Source organism: Bos mutus, chromosome 11 (assembly GCF_027580195.1).
Source record: "Bos mutus isolate GX-2022 chromosome 11, NWIPB_WYAK_1.1, whole genome shotgun sequence".
NCBI lineage: Eukaryota > Metazoa > Chordata > Mammalia > Artiodactyla > Bovidae > Bos > Bos mutus.
In genome coordinates, this window is record NC_091627.1 from 20,316,054 (window position 1) to 20,335,231 (window position 19,178).

At 35.5% G+C, this 19,178-nt stretch overlaps 1 protein-coding gene across 8 annotated transcripts in view; it reads right to left on the reverse strand.

Annotated features, from left to right (window-relative positions):
- Positions 1–19,178, reverse strand: part of ROCK2 (Rho associated coiled-coil containing protein kinase 2) — a 129,199-nt gene that overhangs the window by 77,489 nt on the left and 32,532 nt on the right. For 7 of the 8 annotated variants that reach the window (XR_011465991.1, XM_070379117.1, XM_070379116.1 and 4 more), the window contains exons 2-3: positions 7,504–7,585; positions 5,438–5,538 (exon numbers count right to left, since the gene is read on the reverse strand). Coding sequence is in view for 6 of the 8 variants with exons in the window: in XM_070379117.1 (XP_070235218.1) it covers positions 5,438–5,538; positions 7,504–7,585 (183 nt within the window). In the remaining 2 variants the exon portion in view is untranslated. Of the gene's footprint in view, positions 1–5,437; positions 5,539–7,503; positions 7,586–19,178 lie in introns of those variants that run through there. The other variant, XM_070379122.1, reaches the window with a different exon arrangement.

The window sequence follows — 19,178 nt, forward strand, 5'->3', positions numbered from 1 at the left end:
TTTAGTATCAGTTCATATTAGACAGATCTATACTCCCTATTTTTCATATATCTCATCATGGAGAAGTGGGGAAATAAAGAAAACAGAATGAAGCAAAACATGTATGTTAGAAAAGCCCTACAGTTGATTCTATTATACCCAAGTTGGGGGAGAGAGTGGTATGTGAAAATACAATGATATGAAATATGGGGAAAACAGTCTGCCAAAGAGTCACAAGGGGTCAGCTGAGCTTAGGTGGCATGAATTTGCAGAAGATTTAATAAGCATAGTCTTGGTATTTTCTCCATCAGCACTTCCCAATCCAAAATCAATAGTACAACAGTGAAACTATTAGCAGAAGTAAAAAACAAAGCAGGAACAAAGCAGGCCCTAATACTTGACAAAGTATCTTGGAGAAAGGTGAATATTCCCCAAAAGTGGAGAGACTATAGAGAAATATTATGAGCAGGACTTACCGAAAAATTAAATATAAGAAATAAGGGGAAGAGAAATCAATAATGACCCCAATTTTGGGGTATGAGCACCAACTGGGTTGATGCTAAAGCCATTTATTTATTAAGATGGGAAAGTAAGAGAAGGAACAGATTTGGTGAGGAAGAGCAAAGCTAGACAAGGAATCAAGGATTCTAATTCACATTTTAGATGTCTGTGATACATCTTAATGGAGAAGTCACAATAATGACAACAGCTGATATTTACTGGATATCTACAATGTGCCAGGTCCATGATAAGTACCACATATGTATAATATAATTTAGTACTCACAAAAAAATCTTATAAAAGTCCTATTATTAGTGCCAAAGATAAATGAAAGCTCTGATGACAGGAATCCTATGTACCATAGAATTGAAACAAAAGTGGATGACCTTGACTCTTTTTTCCACAGTACCAGAGTACTTTCTGCAAAAATATCTATTAAAATTGAACATTAAACTATCTTAATTATAAAAACATGCTTTGTTAAGCCAATATGTGAAATGAGTAGGGCTTCCCGGATGGTTCAGTGGTAAAGAATCTGCCTGCCAATGCAGAGGACATGGGTTCGATCCCTGATCCGGGAAAGATTTCACATGTCAGAGCACCTAAGCCCGTGCACCGCAACTACTGAGCCTGTGCTCTCTAGAGCCTGGGAATCAAGCCCTAGAGCCCATGCTCCACAATAAAAGAAGCCACCAAAATGAGAAGCCGGAGGACTGCCCCTAGAAAGTAGCTCCTGCTCACCACAACTAGAGAAAAGGCCACAGAGCAACAAAGACCCAGAACAGCCAAAAATAAACAAACTTTTAAAAAGAAATGAGTATAGGAGTCTTTAAAAGGAACTTAACTGCTTTCCAGGAAGGCTCCAATTTTATCCTACAAATCTATTACCTATTTACTATGTGTCAGACACTATTCTAGATCTTTTCCATATATTAGCACATTTAACACTCATAGCACTCTATAAATAATGAACTATTATTATCTTCTTTTTACAACTGAGAATACAGAGTCACAAAGAGGGTGGGTAGTTGAGAAGTCTCACTCCAGAGTCCATGCTCTTAATCAATATACTATACTGAATCATATTATGTTCCATAAAAGTTAGATGCAATAAAATATTCCAAAAGAATAGAATCCAAAAACAATAAGGATTTTATACATAAAATCATTTATTGTTACCAACTTTCATGATATAAAAACAGAAGTTAAATGTACATCTAGGTAGATAGGGGAAAAAAAACCATAAGACAACAAGATAAATTCTGCCTTCCTGGGATTATAGAACTTTTCAACCCACAAAAAAATGCCTCTTCTGATGAGGAAATCTACACCCAAACAAGTAAAATGACTTGTCACTTTCCTGATTTATGCCACTTTCACAAGTACTCCCTCTGTATTTTGACTCCTATTCCATCCACACTTCTTCACATGGCCAACCCCTTTAACTTAATTGTCACTTTCTCACAGCAAGGGCATTCCCAACCTCCCAATGTGAATAAGGCACATTCCGCCATTACCCTCTTTCGTAACATACAGATCTTTTCCTTCATAGCATTTATCATAATCTAAAAATATTTTACCTGTTTAAAGTAAAATTCTTCATCTCTTGCACAAAACTACCACTCTCAGCAAGATTGTGTGTGTGTGTGTGTGTGTGTGTGTGTGTGTGTGTGTGCGTGCGCACGCGCGCGTCTAAGTCACTTCAGTCGCTTCCAACTCTTTGCAAGAGGCTATCTTACTGTATCTTTGGGGCTTCGCTGGTGGTTCAGATGGCAAGGGGGCTTCCCTGGTGGCTCAGACCATGAAGAATCTGCATGCAGTGTGAGAGACATGGGTTCGATCCCTGGGTCAGGAAGATGCCCTGGAGAAGGGAATGGCTACCCACTCCAGTATTCTTGCCTGGAAAATTCCATAGACAGAGGACCCAATCCATGGGGTCGCAAGTAGTTGGACATGATTGAGCGGTTATTCTATTACATCTTTAGAGGCTAGCACAGCTCCTGGAACATAACAGATCCTGATTAAATATTTCATTGATAGATACAGATAAATGTGCCATTATTTATCTGATAATTAACTGCTAATGTTTACTAAGTATTTACTATAATCCAGGAACTGTCCCAAATGCTTTATATATACTGTCACATTTACTACTTCCATGTAATCCCATGTGGCATAGATGCTATTGTTATCTTCATTAACAGATTAGAAATTTAAGGCATAGAGAGATTAAGTAATTTGTCTGACGTCACAGCTAGTCAGTGAAAGAGTCAGAATTCAACTTTAAGCAGCCTGACTCTAGCTCTTACACTATGGAATAGCTGCTGTAACATACCAGAGTTACTTTTACAATGAGAATTTTTGTAGAAACTGAATGGTACATCCTCTGTGATAATGTATTTTTAACTTGACCAGAAAAAGCATTTCACAAGGGAAGATACAGTTGCACCCACTACTGTAAAACTTTCTTCAGATGACTGAAAAACATAATCATAAAAATATGCCAAACATGGAACATCCCTACACATCTGCCTAATTTATTACAACATACAAATCAACTTCAAAAGGCAATGGGGAAAGCACCTGGACTTTTCCTTTTTATTCTCACCCTTCTTTTGAAGAGTCCCTGCTTAAGGTAACAACCAAGAACTAAATCCAAAACAAACATGTACAAGCTCTCAGGTCAGGTCATCAGATTAATGGAATATTAAAATAATTTTCATTTTTTAAAAAATTTAACTTTGTTTCTGCATATTTTGTGGCCAAATGAAATACAGGCTGGAAATTAACAACAAAAATAGAAGACGTCTTTAACATATTAAATTTTAATGATCACATTAATCTAACACAGAACAATGACCACCCTGTCACAAAAACATGACAAGTCAAGGTCTGTCATATTTCTCTCCAAAAATACAACGTCAAATTCTAGGGTCTCTTCCATAATCATACAGCATGAAGAAACAATGTGCCTATTTCAAATACATGTGGTACGACTTCTATATCAAATAGCAAATAATGACAACGGTTAACACTCAGAGACTACTACAACCAGGCTTACTTTTTAAATTCACTTAGTTTTCCTATAATGACCTCCATGACACAGGTATTACTATCAGCATTCTACAGATTGGAATTCAGAGTGATTGAGAAATCTGCCTGTACTCATGGTCTTTTGAGTTAGGCCATGGTAGAGCTAAGATTCAACTACTTTATAATTTCCCTCTCTTCTAGAAACTTTCATATGAACTGTCATGTAACTTAATCTTCCACCCTACCCACTAGAGCATTCTGCTAGCTAAAGCTTCAGCACTTCTACTAAGAACAAAAACAAAACCTCTTTACTTTCCAAGGCAGCCCATTCCTAAAATCGACTCCAAATCAACATCTCGATTCCTTCAATAATACCCTAGGTGGCATTATTTCAAGTCCCTGAGCATTATTTGTTCCTTGATACTCTCCATCAACATGTCTTTTAAAACAAGGCAACAGGCCACCTAGAGTGAATTAAATATTCAGGTATGGCCCAATCACCTCAAATTAGAGAAAACCTATCTGTATTATCTTAGAAATTTATTAAAGAAGTCCAAACTTTACTATTTTGGGTACCCATATCACCAATGGTTTTTGCCTTGTTTACATTCAAGAATAATCATTCTTCAATATACTGTTTAGCAATCTATTCCTTGAATTCTTCATATCCAAGTACAGGTAATTATTCTGGTTAAGTTTCATTTATTCTATTTGGCTAATTATCTCCCCAGTTGATGATTTCTGGGGTTTGGCTCATCTTCTAAAATCATCCTCATACTCCAGTTTTAACTCATCTACAAAGTTATTCAACCTGTCACTACTGCCTCAATATAAGTCATTAATAAAATGTTTAATAGGACAGGAAAGAATTCTAAAAACTGTCCTTGGGGATCTGTGTCCAAGGAACCATTCATGCCTTCAACAGTTATTAACTTTAGTTTTAAAGCTCTCTATCCATATGCTTATTCATTGATACTTCTCCACATATTCACAAGTATGTCAAACTTTTCAAATATCTTACAGATATATACTACATCTATTGCACTATCTTGATCTACAAATTCAATAAGCCTCTCAAAGACACAAGGAATAAAAGAAAAAGACACAGGTTACTCTGTCATGACTTATTCCTAGAGAAACCTATGCTAGCACACAGTTTTTCTCGGTGCTCCATCAAGGAGAATAAAGCACTGTTAAGTTAAAAAAAGAATTTGACTCTTATAGTTTAACTATAAGAAAAAGAGAAGTTCCATATTCAGGTGATGAAAAAAGAAAATATTACATTACTGTTCCTCATATAATAATATAAATAAAATGTCTGAAATGTCTGCAAACATTTGTAAGTATTTCTAAGTGCTATCATTTTGCCCTGCAAAGGCAAATTTTACATTTTCTTTCAAATATTAAAATGCCTTTGTTGGGTTTTTCATATTAAATTCAGTTAATTAGGCAGAGATATTATGAACCTGAACATAATAAAAACACAGTAGTTTTGAAAGAATATTAACTGCTAAGCAGATCATGTGTGAAGCCAACTTGGCCTTATTCTAAATCCCAGTGTTTTAGAGCTGTACAATAGCTGGTATTTAGAGTATAATTATCTCCTTTCACGGAGAAGGAAATGGCGACCCACTCCAGTGTTCTCGCCTGGAGAATCCCATGGATGGAGAAGCCTGGTGGGCTGCAGTCCATGGGGTCACACAGAGTCGGACACGACTGAAGCGACTTAGCAGCAGCAGCAGCAGCATCTCCTTTCATGGATGAAGATACTGATGCACTTAAGAGATGAAATGATGAAACTCATAAAGCTAATTTTCTGACATGGTTGGACACAAAAATAAGATTCACTCTAGGGCCACTGACAAATGTTTCACAAAATCATGTCATCAAAACAAATAATAAAAAGAACAAAACAAATTCTTACCAACTGGACTTCACCAAAAGCACCTCTTCCGATAACTTTTACAACATCGTAGTCTTCTGCCTTCATCTGTAAACCTCTAATCTTTTTCACAATTTTCTCATCTACAATAAAAAGATCACCATAACATCAATCACCATATTTATAAACAACATTTTAAAATAATTACCATACTGTTAAACAAATTTGTATTTCAAAGACTGGGTTTAGTTTTCAGCTAAATCTATCAGTTTTTAAATGCTGTTGTTAAAAGTCTAAGACACATAAACTTTACGTTGAAGGATGAAAACTCTATGGCTTAACACGTATAAGACTACCAAAAAAGCAGTAATTAAGCAATGCTGTTTCTGAGTCTGTTGTATAGCAAGTTAGGTGACAGCTGAAACTGTGATGACCCAAGCATGTGATGACCCAAACTGTGATGCTTGGGTCATCAACCCTGGAGTACACTCTAAATCATGGCAGAAAGCTGCTATAAAGTTATACAAGGTTGGTCTTCATAATGAATTCTGGTAGCGTATTTCTTTGAAAAACATTAATTACATACTGTAGATTTGATAACTATAGGTAAGTTTTTAATTAGGAAAATAGCCCAGACTCTGATAATTCCAAATTAAAAAGCTTACTGTGTTCACATGAAGTGTACACAATTATTTTGAGAATTTCTAATTCTCAGAATTCAATTCATTCACAACTTCACTGCAACATCAATACTGGTAAATATTAAAAGTTATTAAAAGTTACCACATTTATGGCAATAATTGTTATCACATTATCCTTCTTTAACGAGACTGAAATGTCTACATTTATACAAACATAAAGCTCATTAAGTCTTCTGGGCAATGTAAAGCTAAGTCTTCAGTTTAGTTCAGTCTCAGTCATGTCTGATTGCGAGCCCATGGATTACAGCACACTAGGCTTCCCTGTCCATCACCAACTCCTGGAGCTTGCTCAAACTCATGACCATTGAGTCAGTGATGCCATCAACCATCTCCTCGTCTGTCATCCCCTTCTCCTCCTGCCTTCAATCTTTCCCAGCATCAGTGTCTTTTCCAATAAGTCAGTTCTTCGCATCAGGTGGCCAAAGGATTGGAGCTACAGCTTCAGCATCAGTCCTTCCAATGAATATTCAGGACTGATTTCCTTTGGGATTGACTGGCTGGATCTCCTTACAGTCCAAGGGACTCTCAAGGGTCTTCTCCAACACCATAGTTTAAAAGCATCAATTCTTCAGTGCTCAGCTTTCTTTATAGCCCAACTCTCACATCCATACATGACAACTGGAAAAATCATAGCTTGAACTAGATGGACCATTCTCGCAAAGTAATGTCTCTACTTTTTAATATGCTATCTAGGTTGGTCGTAGCTTTTCTTCCAAGCATCTTTTTAATTTTATTGCTGCAGTCACCATCTGCAGAGATTTTGGAGCCCAAGAAAATAAAAGTCTGTCCCTCTTTCCATTGTTTTCCCATCTATTTGCCATGAAATGGCAGATGCCATGATCTTAGTTTTCTGAATGTTGAGCTCTCCTCTTTCACTTTCATCAAGAGACTCTTTAGTTCTTCACTTTCTGCCATAAGAGTGGTGTCATCTGCATATCTGAGGTGATTGATATTTCTCCTGGGCAATCTTGATTCCAGCTTGTGCTTCATCCAGCTCAGCGTTTCTCATGACGTACTCTGCATATAAGTTAAATAAGCAGGGTGACAATATACAGCCTTGATGTACTCCTTTTCCTATTTGGAACCAGTCTGTTGTTCCATGTCCAGTTCTAACTGTTGCTTCCTGACCTGTATACAGGCTTCTCAGGAGGCAGGTCAGGTAGTCTAGTATTCCCTTAAATAGCCTTAATTTATACAAAATTTTGAACTTTATCTATTTCACATACTTTAATTGGTTTTTCAATTTTGCTTTGAAAATAAAGAATATTAGTATTTAAATACATCAAATTGCAAACTGAAAATATTTGTTTAATAATTTAAAAGTTTGTGGACTGTAATGATATTAAATATAAATCTCTCATCAAAAGTAGAGTTATGTGATCACATATGAAGTTTACACATACTTACATCTATTTAAGAAATTATCTATATTTTTGTTTTTCCTCAAAGCAGGAAAATCCAAATCAAGGACCAAAGAATTTAAGCCATCCTGTTTAACAAAAAATAAACAGAGGGAAAAAAAGTTATTACAATTTTCAAGCATTCAAGACAAAAAGCCTTTAAATTTTACTGTGCTACTCTCACTATTAAATAAATGTCAATCCACTTTGATATGAAATTGCCCAGTCCAATAGCTTTAAATAGTTTCCTAACTTCTGCCAGAGAATATTAGGGTTGATCCTATCATATTTTCCACTGTACTTTTAGCCAATAGAAAAAGGTCATTTTAAAATGTGCATCCACTATTATTTCTTGTGAGTCAGATGTTTTTTCTCTCTTCGAATGTCCAGTAAAGTTTTACAAAGCTTTTGACTTTAAGAAACACACCTAGAATAAGTTTTAGTTCCCATTCATTCAACAAGCATTGTATGCCTAGTACATGGAAAGAACAGAAAATCTAAAAATAAGTGAGACACTAACTATCCTTACCCTCAGGAAAGTGAGGTTCAAAACTAAATTTCCCTTAAAAACATGAAAACAGGATGAGGCATGGTCAGGTTTCTATTTTTTTTCTTTAAGTTTTCTGTATTTTCTAGACTTTCCACAATAATGAATTAAATTTATAAGCAAAATAGGAAACAGTACATATATGTAACTTGGTGGGAGTGAAAAAAACTAATAAGAAACAAACCAAGTCTCAAATTACTCAATGGAGGGGATATGCTTATGAAGGAAACAGTATTTATAAAACACTAGTGCATATATTGCTTCATCCCCGAGTAACTCTGAGGAAGGCAGAAAAAGACATATTCTCATTTAAAAAGGAAACAAAGTTTAGAAAGATTAAGCCACTTTGGCATTCCCAAGGTCTTGCTATTAGAAAATGATGTAGCAAAATACTTCCTAAGTTTTAGAAGTTCAATATACTTAACTCATCTCCCTTTTCTCAACCACCAGTGGAAGCTTGGAAAGGTAAAGAAGGAAACTAAAGGATTTCAGGAAACGAAACAGTATAGAGAGATTTTAAGGATCTGAGTAGAAAGAAAATGTGGGGACAATCACATGCAAAACTTAGAAAGGAAACTTGAATTTTTACTTTACTAATTCTAGAAAAACTGCACATATTATATTTACAAGTAATATTTCATATTTTCAATTTCTGTTAAGAAACATGTCAACACTTTGTGAAAATATTCTATAGAGAATGGTGTAGAGGTGTTAACAGTAAGCTATAAATATTTTTAATCACAATGAACATTATCTACACCCCACTAATATCATTAATGCACATACACTGAAACGATAGTGATTCTCTTCAACTGAAAGAAAAAAATACATTAAAAATTAATATACAACTTCTAATCAAGTTGGGACTGTTACATTCACATTTTGACACCCTTCCTCCATCCTCAACCCACAAATTCCCTCTCAAGGATAGCTGAACTACTTTTCATACTAGCATTTTAGCATATGAGGCTATTTATAAGTACCAAAATATCAATATATCTTTGTTGGTATAATTTTGATATTTTAGTAAGTTTAAAACGCAAAATGTGAATCACATATTTTTAGATATATCCAGATTTATACTCTGTGTTAACATTTCAAATCAAAAAGGGTACGTTCATTTGAAAGGTCCTCTACTGTAGGACCTCCATTAATCTCCACAAAGGAGAAAACATTTAAATTGACAGGCAGAAGCTTCTATTAACAAGAATATTCTCCTCTAGTTCAGACTTTCCCAAGAAACAACGTTTGTACACTTCATACCATCTCCATGTACATATAATGAAGACAAAAGAAAACTTTCTTTGAGACAAAATTACAGCTTGAATCAGTAAAAGGACTGAATCCTTGCTTACCTTCCAGCCTCCCCAAAAGTCATCATAGAGAGATGGAGTTCCATAAAGAATAAATAAATAGAAAAAAAAAAACTAGAAATAGTTCATAAATATTTCCCCATAGTATCTTCCACTAGTGTAGACTCAGAGCTTTTTCAGCAGTTGGAACACTTGAGCAGTGGCTCAACTCAATGGTAATACTATTTCGTTTTTGTAAACCATTTTTTAAAGATCAAATACTATTTCATTTGCACATTAAGGTTTTTTTTTTTGGTAGCATTTATTTTTGAATAATACTAATAGGTTAATTTGCTAATAATTTACATCAGAAGATAATGCAGGGGTAAATATATTTACATTTATACTTCTATTTATAAATTTCTACGCTTGAAACTTATTCAATTTAGTACTATTTTTAAGAAAACAAATACTGAATTATTAAAAGATACCAGTATTTTCAGTATACGAAATTGATATCAAGTTGCTGGATTAGCTCCAGACTTGATTAAAACCCTATGTCTATGACCATCCTCATTAAGCAGTTTCATAGAAACCTTAGGAGGTAATTTTTTTTATTTCAACACTGATTCTTAGAAAGTGATACTAAAACTGAGATACAGAAACTTTAAAAAATAAAACATATTAAGGAAAAGCCTACAACCAAAACTTCAAAGCAATGAAGAAAATTAACACTATTTGTCTCTTTCCCTACTTTCAAATGCACAGAAATGACAGGAGAGATTTAAAAGTTGTAGCCCCACTGAAAGGGGAAAAAAAAACACCATCACCACAAAATATTCAAGAATGAGAAAGAAAAATACCAAACAGTGAGTAGAAGCTAAAGTTGCAAAGATCTACTGGATTTCAGTGCAGAGAGCAGTAAGACCAAAGACTGAGAATTAAAAGAACCTAACGGACAAAATGTTTCCCCAAGATTGATTACCAGGAAAACAGTAACTGGAGCGAAAAACCCCAGCTCCAACTCCTAAAAGACATTAAAAAAAAAAAAATCTTACTGCCTAACTTTTATATGAAACTGCATAAGGAGGAAGATCAGACACAGCTTTCAAATAAATCTTAAACTAAGCCCTCAGAGCTTGCCCACTTACCAGATCTCCCATATTTCTAATATCTCTGGCTAAAAATATGGGAATCAGCTCCAGTACTGACTTAAATTGTCTGCATGCAGAAAGTTAGCAACAAAGGAAGGCAAGGGAGAAAAGTGATTTATCCTATTATCTTTCTGAATAAAAAGGTACAAGTCAACATTCAATCTTTCTTATTACAGTGAGAGACTTTATTTTCCTGGGCTCCAAAATCACTGTGGACAGTGACTGCTGCCATGAAATTAAAAGATGCTTGCTCCTTAGAAGGAAGGCTATGACAAACCTAGATAGCATAATTAAAAAGCAGAGACATCACTTGACTGACAAAGGTCTGTATAGTCCAAGCTGTGGTTTTTCCAGTAGTCATGTACAGATATGAGAGCTGGACCGTAAAGAAGTAAAGACCGTAAAGACCGTAAAGAGTGCCCCAAAACTGATGCTTCCAAACTATGGTGCTGGAGAAGACTCGAGGGTCCCCTGGACAGCAAGGAGATCAATCCTAAAGGAAATCAACCCTGAATATTCATTGGAAGGACTGATGAGGAAGCTGAAGCTCCAATACTTTGTCCACCTGATGCCAAGAGCTGACTCACTGGTAAAGACACTATTGCTGGGAAAGACTGAGGGCAGGAGAAAGGGGCAACAGAGGATGAGACGGTTGGATGGCATCACCGATTCAATGGGCATGAGTTTGAGCAAACTCCAGGAGATAATGAAGGACAGGGTTAGTCTGGTGTGCTGCTGTCCATGGAGTCATAGAGTCACACATGACTGAGTGACTGGACAACAGCCAAGTAGGAATAAGAATCTCTTGTCAATCAATTTAGACACACTCATATCACTGGTTTAAAAAGAAAATGAAAATTACTTAAAAATACTGAACATAAAATCATCCTTAGCTGGAACTCACAAATAGCCATAATTTCTCCTACACTCAGTGGGGGGCTTGCTTCCCTCATAGCTCAGTTGGTAAAGAATCTGCCTGCAATGCAGGAGACCGGAGTTCGATTCCTGGGTCAGGAAGATTCCCCTGGAGAAGGAAATGGAAACCCACTCCAGTATTCTTGCCTGGAGAATCCTATAGACCAGAGGAGCCTGGCAGGCCACAGTCCATGACACTACAAGAGTCGGACATGACTTAGTGACTAACCCACACCACCACACTCAATGGGAGAAGTTAACGAAACAAACACGTATCTGAACTTTATCCTGAAAACCATTTTCTATGGCCAATACCTCTATCTACTTCTACCTGAGACCCAGAATCTATATGCAAGGACCCACCAAATATCCAATAGACCTCAGAAATCGCCCAAGTTGAGTAAAGGTACTCAATGGGAATAAGATGATCCACTGAAGTGCAAGAAGAAAATATTACAATTTTGCATATTTAACCTTAAAATGTTTTTGTTTAACAAGGGGGTTTTCAGCAACATCTCACTCTTGTTAGCTTTCATTGAATTGTGACATACTACAGCTTACATGTACCCAGATTTTTTTTTTTTTAATTTACTAGTAGAAAGGTTACCAAGCAGATTAAAAAGCATTCCACTTTGGAGTGCAGACATATGCCAAAGTCAAATTGTACAATTTAATTATATACAATTTATTGTATATCAATTATACCTCAATAAAACTTTTTAAAGTGACTATAATGGATATAATTACAGATTTAAGATAATACCAAAATGCAATTTGTACAAACTGGGGGGAAAAAAAAGGCAGTTTAATAACTCACCTACTTCTTATATAAGCTCTTACTGCCCAAATTATGAGGCTAAAAACAATGCAAGCTAATCATATCACCACCCACAAAGTTAAAAATTATCTAAAGGCTATTTGAAATATGGTGCTACATCCATAATCATTATAAATATGTACTGCTATCATCTGAATTTCTGTAACATAAATTATCCTATATGCAAGTGGAAAACAAGGAAATAATTCAAATATTAAGTAAAATATGTGATTTTTTCCAGGTTGGTAACGTTTTTAAATGATAGGCAAGCTTTCTCAAATTAAAACCGAAAGCCTTAGCAATATAGGATGACATTAAGAAAAAAGCCAAAAATCATGTAGAAATGCCTTGCTGCTGCTACTGCTAAGTCATTTCAATCATGTCCGACTCTGTGCAACCCCATAGACGGCAGCCCACCAGGCTCCGCCATCCCTGGGATTCTCCAGGCAAGAACACTGGAGTGGGCTGCCATTTCCTCCTCTAATGCATGAAAGTGAAAAGTGAAAGTGAAGTCGCTCAGTCGTGTCCGACTCTTAGCGACCCGTGGACTGCAGCCCACCAGGCTCTTCCATCCATGGGATTTTCCAGGCAAAAGTACTGGAGTGGGGTGCCACTGCCTTCTCCGAGAAATGCCTTACTGAAGTACAAATAAACAGCAGCTTCAAAAACTCTTACACTCATGACATTAAGCTATCTAGTAAGTTTGCAAGTGCAGATGAAAAAGCTGAGAAGACATAAATCTCAAAGAAAAAAGCTTAAGCCTCAGGGTTTAAGGTTGCAGATACTCAAATATCTGTGACTGTTAATTATTGCTATTTGAAATATTTTTGTTAGCATTTTAATTAAAATGTGTACAGGTTCTACACAGTCTGTTCCTACTCTATTATTCTCATAAGCCCAGTTAGTTATGGTACATGGTTTCTGCAGGACACAAGCTTTTCAAGAATTCATATTTCATGTTAATGACAAAACAAAGCCAAAGCCACCCCAATTTAAAACCTAAACAACAGGACTATGAAAAAAAATCTCTATAATTATTTGCATAATATTTACCTGTGTTCTACCCAGCACTTAACCAATTTTCATTAAATTTAAGGATAAATGTTTGAAAGTCTCCTGTATTTTAGTTTTAATTAGTTTTTAATTATTAACTTTTTACTAAAATAAAAATAACTTTTTGTTCGTTTCTTTCACATCAAAAAAAAATTTTTTTTTTAATTCAGACACCACTGGGAAACCCTGGAATTTTTTAATGGCTGAAGTGTATGAAAATATGGTAAAAAAAAAAAAAAAAAAACCCTAAAATCTATTTTCTTGAGAGCAAGTGAGAAAAGAAGAAAAACTTTCTCTCTAGAAGAAATTCTTGCTATGGAAAGGAGTGTTTTTGAAAAGAATATGTCTGGAAATGGTTCCATCCATATGTGAATTTTACAAATAATAAGATGCTTGGTCTATTAAAATTGTTTTTTTCAACTTTCACATCCATGTTTTTAAAACTTGCAAACATAATTTTCTGACCCAGTTAAAGATGTTCAGCCGTGTGTTTAAATATAAAAATAAATTATTTCTGATTTGTTTTCAACAACTAGCCTCCTATCAGAGAAAACAGAAATTTACTAACCAAATTCCAACAATCAATGAGTAGTGTAACTGGTAGGCAAAACCGGAAAATGAGTATTGTGACTTAATAACTGCAGCCACTAATGCGTCGTGCTTCTTCTATTTGTATCCATATCTTTGTGAAATTTAAAATATCCTGTCATAGTCCTTAAAAACCCAGTAGCAAAATAAATTGAACTTCAAACCCAATCATCAATTCACTGTACCAACATGAAGCCAAAATTTTTAATGCAATTAAATACTTTTAACTTAGAAAACTTTTTGCAGTGTCATAAAATTATCTCACAAATACGCTTATATATTTAGCTTTTACTTTTGAACTCGTTTTATGTGTATTTTATTATGTACATAGTCTCTTAAAACATGTACACAAATTATAAAAAAAGAATACCTGAAAATATTTCAAAACTATTCTACTGAAGGAATACAAGATTAAAATTTAGAGAAGACAAATTCCTTAAACATCAGGATTTTTTTATTATTCTTAAAGTAAACATTTTAACATATCCAAAACAATTCATATTTTCTCACTCAAAAGTTGTCTACTCTGTTTCTAATAAGCAGTCCCTTTTATGTTAGTCTGATTCAGAAATTCTTTTCGTGCTCCCTCACATCAGGTCATTCCCTCTGTATGGCTGATACTACTAGCTTTAAGGTCTCACAGGTGCGCCCTTCTCCGTTCCATTGCCCACTGTGTTTTGCTCAGATTCTGATTTATTACCTACTAATTAGTTTTCTTGCCTTTAATCACCCACTGCTCCTGCCCCTCTCCAATCTACTACGGAGCAGTCAATCTTTCTGAAATTTAAATCTGTATGTACCTTTCACACCCTCCTTAAAATTATTCGACAGCTTACAAATGCTTAGAAAAAAAGTCTAAACCTTTAATTAGCATAGAAAATTCTTTGTCACCTGGGCCCACTAACCTTCTCCAATCTTATTTCCCATTATTCTACTACTTTTCATTCTTATTTGCTCTAGATTTGTACTGTCCAATATAGAAGTCACTGGCTATGCATGGCTATTGAGCACTTGAAATGTGATAGCCTAAATTGAGATATGCTGTAAATATAAAATACAAACTGGATTTCAAAGACTTAGTACCAAAAAGAGAATGTAAAGTATCTTCATTAATAATTTTTAATATTGATTACATGCTAAAATTATATTTGGGTTATACTGGAATAAATATATTATTAACATTAATTTAATCTTTCCATTTTTAAAATATGGCTACCAGTAAAATTTGGGCTTCCCTTAAGCTCAGTTGGGAAAGAATCTGCCTGCAATGCAGGAGACCCAGGTTCTATTCCTGGGTTGGGAAGATCCCCTGGAGAAGGAAATGGCAACCCACTCCAGTATTCTTGCCTGGAGAATCTCATGGACAGAGCAGCCTGACAGGCTACAGTCCATGGGGTCGCAAGAATCGGACATAACTTAGTGACTAAACCACCACCAGTAAAACTTAAATTTTATATTTGGTTCACATTATCTCTATTTGATAACATCACCTAGACCAACAAAATTTTCACACTGATCTTTCTACCCTCATAAGTTTGCTTATATCAGTCTTTCACCATAGAACATTCAAAACTTACTAATAACTTGTCAACCATGTACCATGACTGAGTGCTAAGCATAAGAAAATGTTTTGCATGATCATCTCTATTTGCCAAATCTTATCTCTGCTTCAAGACCAGTTCAAATGGTACTTATTTCCATGAAACCTTCTTCCTTGATATGCCAGGATAAAAATTTTCCATCTTCTGAACTTTGACACATCACATGTTCTTCAATGAACACATGACTTTTTACTTAAAATATTTCTCTATACACTGCTTATCACATCTATTAGCTGTAAATTCTTTAAGTACAGAATTTGTCAAATTCATTTGATTCCTCTAATGTTTCTACCATAAAATTTTACATAGATAGAATATGTTCTCAAACATTAAGTCAGATATCAAACAAGAGGACTAGTGATACATAATATACAAAATACCTAATATTACATAAGTTACACTTACTAAAGCAAGAAAGCAGGTATGTATGTTAGTATTATTTATATAATTTACACAATTCAATTACTGAATGCATATAGATATGCAATTCAATTATTGAACTTCTTTTTATGACCAATTTCTTTTACCTTCCTACTCTAGTTGAAACCTTATTTGTTCCCTTGATGACACTACCTACCATAACAACCTTCCCAAATAGTAGAAGCCTGCAGGTAAGATAAGTGTCCTCTTTGCTCCGAGCAGTCGATCTTAGATCACTCTTCCTCTTTCTGCAAACTCTGAGCTTTGAACCACATCATCAGCCACCCACCACCCCTTCTTGTGAGCATCCCTGCCCACTATCACTAACCCTCAGTCTCTAAGGATTTTAGCTCCTTGCTGACTGTCAGACTCTCTAACACTCTCTAATCCTGTCAAAATTCTTGGTGATGTCATTATACTACTAGATATCCTAACACCTATTGATTCCTGTGGTCTCCTTAACCTGATTATCATCAGTAACTGCAACATCTCATAATTTCAATTTTAAACATCCTACTCATGACTGAAGCAACTTAGCAGCAGCAGCACTTATTTGACTACCAGCTTTTTCTAATACTTCAACAATCTTTTGACTCAAGAGGGACCTTCAATCCAGATCCTATCATTTTCCACTGTCTCTCATCCTCCCCACCCTTATCCCATCACTCTCACTTAGAACCTCCAAGGACTTCCATCTCATTGAGAGGAAAGCACAGATTCCCTGCTATAAGCTATGAGGCTCTTTATAATCATACTTCACCCACTTAATTGGTTAACTCTCAAGCCTCACCTCCTATTACTTCCATTCTTATTCATTCTACTCCAGCCACACTGGCCTTCTGAAGGTTTTTAAAATTACAACAGGGGCCCCACACAAGGAAGAAGTGGAAACAGAGTAGGGAGGCAGTTCAGTAGCTTCCAGGGGCTTCACAAGAAGGTACACCTAAGCAACATCACAGTTCTGTGGAGGTGGTGAGCTGGCTACATACAAAAGAAAGAGCAAATTAATAACTATATAGTAATAGGAAACACCTTGTAATTTTGGGAGAAGAGGTGCAAATATGGGATGGGGGAAGAGTTAGAATGAAAACATGGTGTTTAGAGAACTGGAGACATGAGTGTAAATTCATGATTTTCAATATATAAAGACATATGAAAATATATATGTTGATGCTTGACCTGCCCACTGCAAAGGTCTGAGTGCAGTAGCCATGAGCAATCTCAAAAGCCATGAGCCCACCTACCACCCAGAGTCCTGAAACACTCTTCTCCACTAAAAAAAAAAAATTAGGGCTCCTCAGAGAAATAGCTGATCCCAGGACTAGAGCAGGAACATTTTTAGATGAGCCTATAGAACCTTGTGCCAAAAGTAAAAAGACGCACAGGTGATAAAACTGCATAGATCTATACCTATGCATTGTATTGATGCAAATATCCTGATTTTGTTAATGTACTACAGTTATCCAAGATATAAACATTTGAGGAAATTAGGTGAAGGGTACACAGGACCATCCTATACTATTTTTGCAACTTCCTGTGAATTTCTAATTACTTCAAGATAAAACTTTTTTTAAAAGTTAAGGGAATTCTCTGGCAATCCAACAGGTAGAACTCCATGCTTCCACTGCAGAGAGCTTGGGCTCTCTGGTAGGGAAACTAAGATCCCACATGCCATACAGCATGGCCAAAAAAAAAGTGTAAATAGATATTAATTAATAGATATATCACTGTATAAGTTCAGATATTAATTAATTCTCTTCCTTACAGTAAAATGCCAACTAATAAAAGGAGGAGGAATACGTAGAAGACAGTTATGCTAACTACTATACTACCACCACCTCTAGAAGGACTACTTGAATCAGAGTATCACCCTTTGGCAACCATCATGGCAAAAATTATTTTAGGTGAAAAACATGAGTGATGCTAAAACTAGTAGACTAAAGTGGGAATGAAACATGATTTTATGTGGTTTCAAAGTATCTCCCCGCAAAATACTTATTAATTACACGGACTACAAACTTGATACACATCATCATTAATCTAGTGGTCAAAGTTAACACTACCTAATGGGATAAACTACCTGTATGCCACGAAAAAGGATTCATCAAGAAAACAACATCACTTCTGTGAAACTGCAGCCAAAATACGTATCCTGGGTCAAGTCATCAGGAAACATTAGACAACCCAAATTGAAGGAAAGTTTACAAAATGAGTAGCTTATAATCTTCAGTATGTGAACAGAATGAAAAGCAAGAGAGACTGAGGAACCGTTCCAAACTGAGGAGACTAGAGAGACATGAGAGCTGGATCCAATACACAGGCCTGGATTAGATCCTCTGTCTCTCAAGAACATTATCTGAGGAATTAACAAAACTTGAATGAGGTCTCTAAGCAAAGCGTATACAGTTTTGTTTTGGTTTTTAAACTTTGCAGTAGTTTGATATTGTTTCCAAATAAAAGCTGATTTTAAATCACATCAAGGCATGTTCCTGACTCCTGTCTTTGGATCTGCTATTTCCTTATGTCTGGAATGCTCACATCCACGTTTGCCTATGTCCAGCTCTCCTACTTCCATCAGGTCTTAAAAGGCACCGCTGAAATTATCAACACCCTATATATTGATATCTTCCTCCTTGTTTTACCTTTTTCCCCTTAACATAAATCAGTATCTTACATACAATTATCTTACACATAAACTGATAGCAGGGACTTGTTATCTATTTTGTTCACTGTTACATTCCAGGCCTAAACCAGGGCTTGACATGTAGTATTAACAGTCGCAAATAAATATTTAGTCAATGACGGAATGTACACAAAGTCCTTGAAACACAAAAGACTTAATAAGATACAATTACAAAATAAGTTCACTTTCACAATCTTAGCAAAGGAATACTGGAACAGGCAAAAAGAACTCCACTGTTAATTTTGATAGTTCTGGGATATCCTTTCAAAAAATATGTCTACAGCATAAATGAATGAAATAATGTCCCTGCTCTAAGGAGCTTAGTGAACAAACCTATTTCCATCAGAAAGCAAAGCTGTAATACTGCAGTGAGCTAATACAGCAAGAAATTATCTGCTAATAGCATGCATAATGTACAGTATAAACAATCCAAATGCTGACAAATAAGAATTAACTATCAGACGACTGGAAAATACAGCTACATAGAGAAATCAAGTTTTCTCTTGGGAGAAAGAGAGACAGTGAACCCATATTCAAAGAAAGTCAATGGTGGGAAGTAAGAGACATATATAAGAAAAGGTCTCTGATATTTTATTATCACATTTCCCTGAA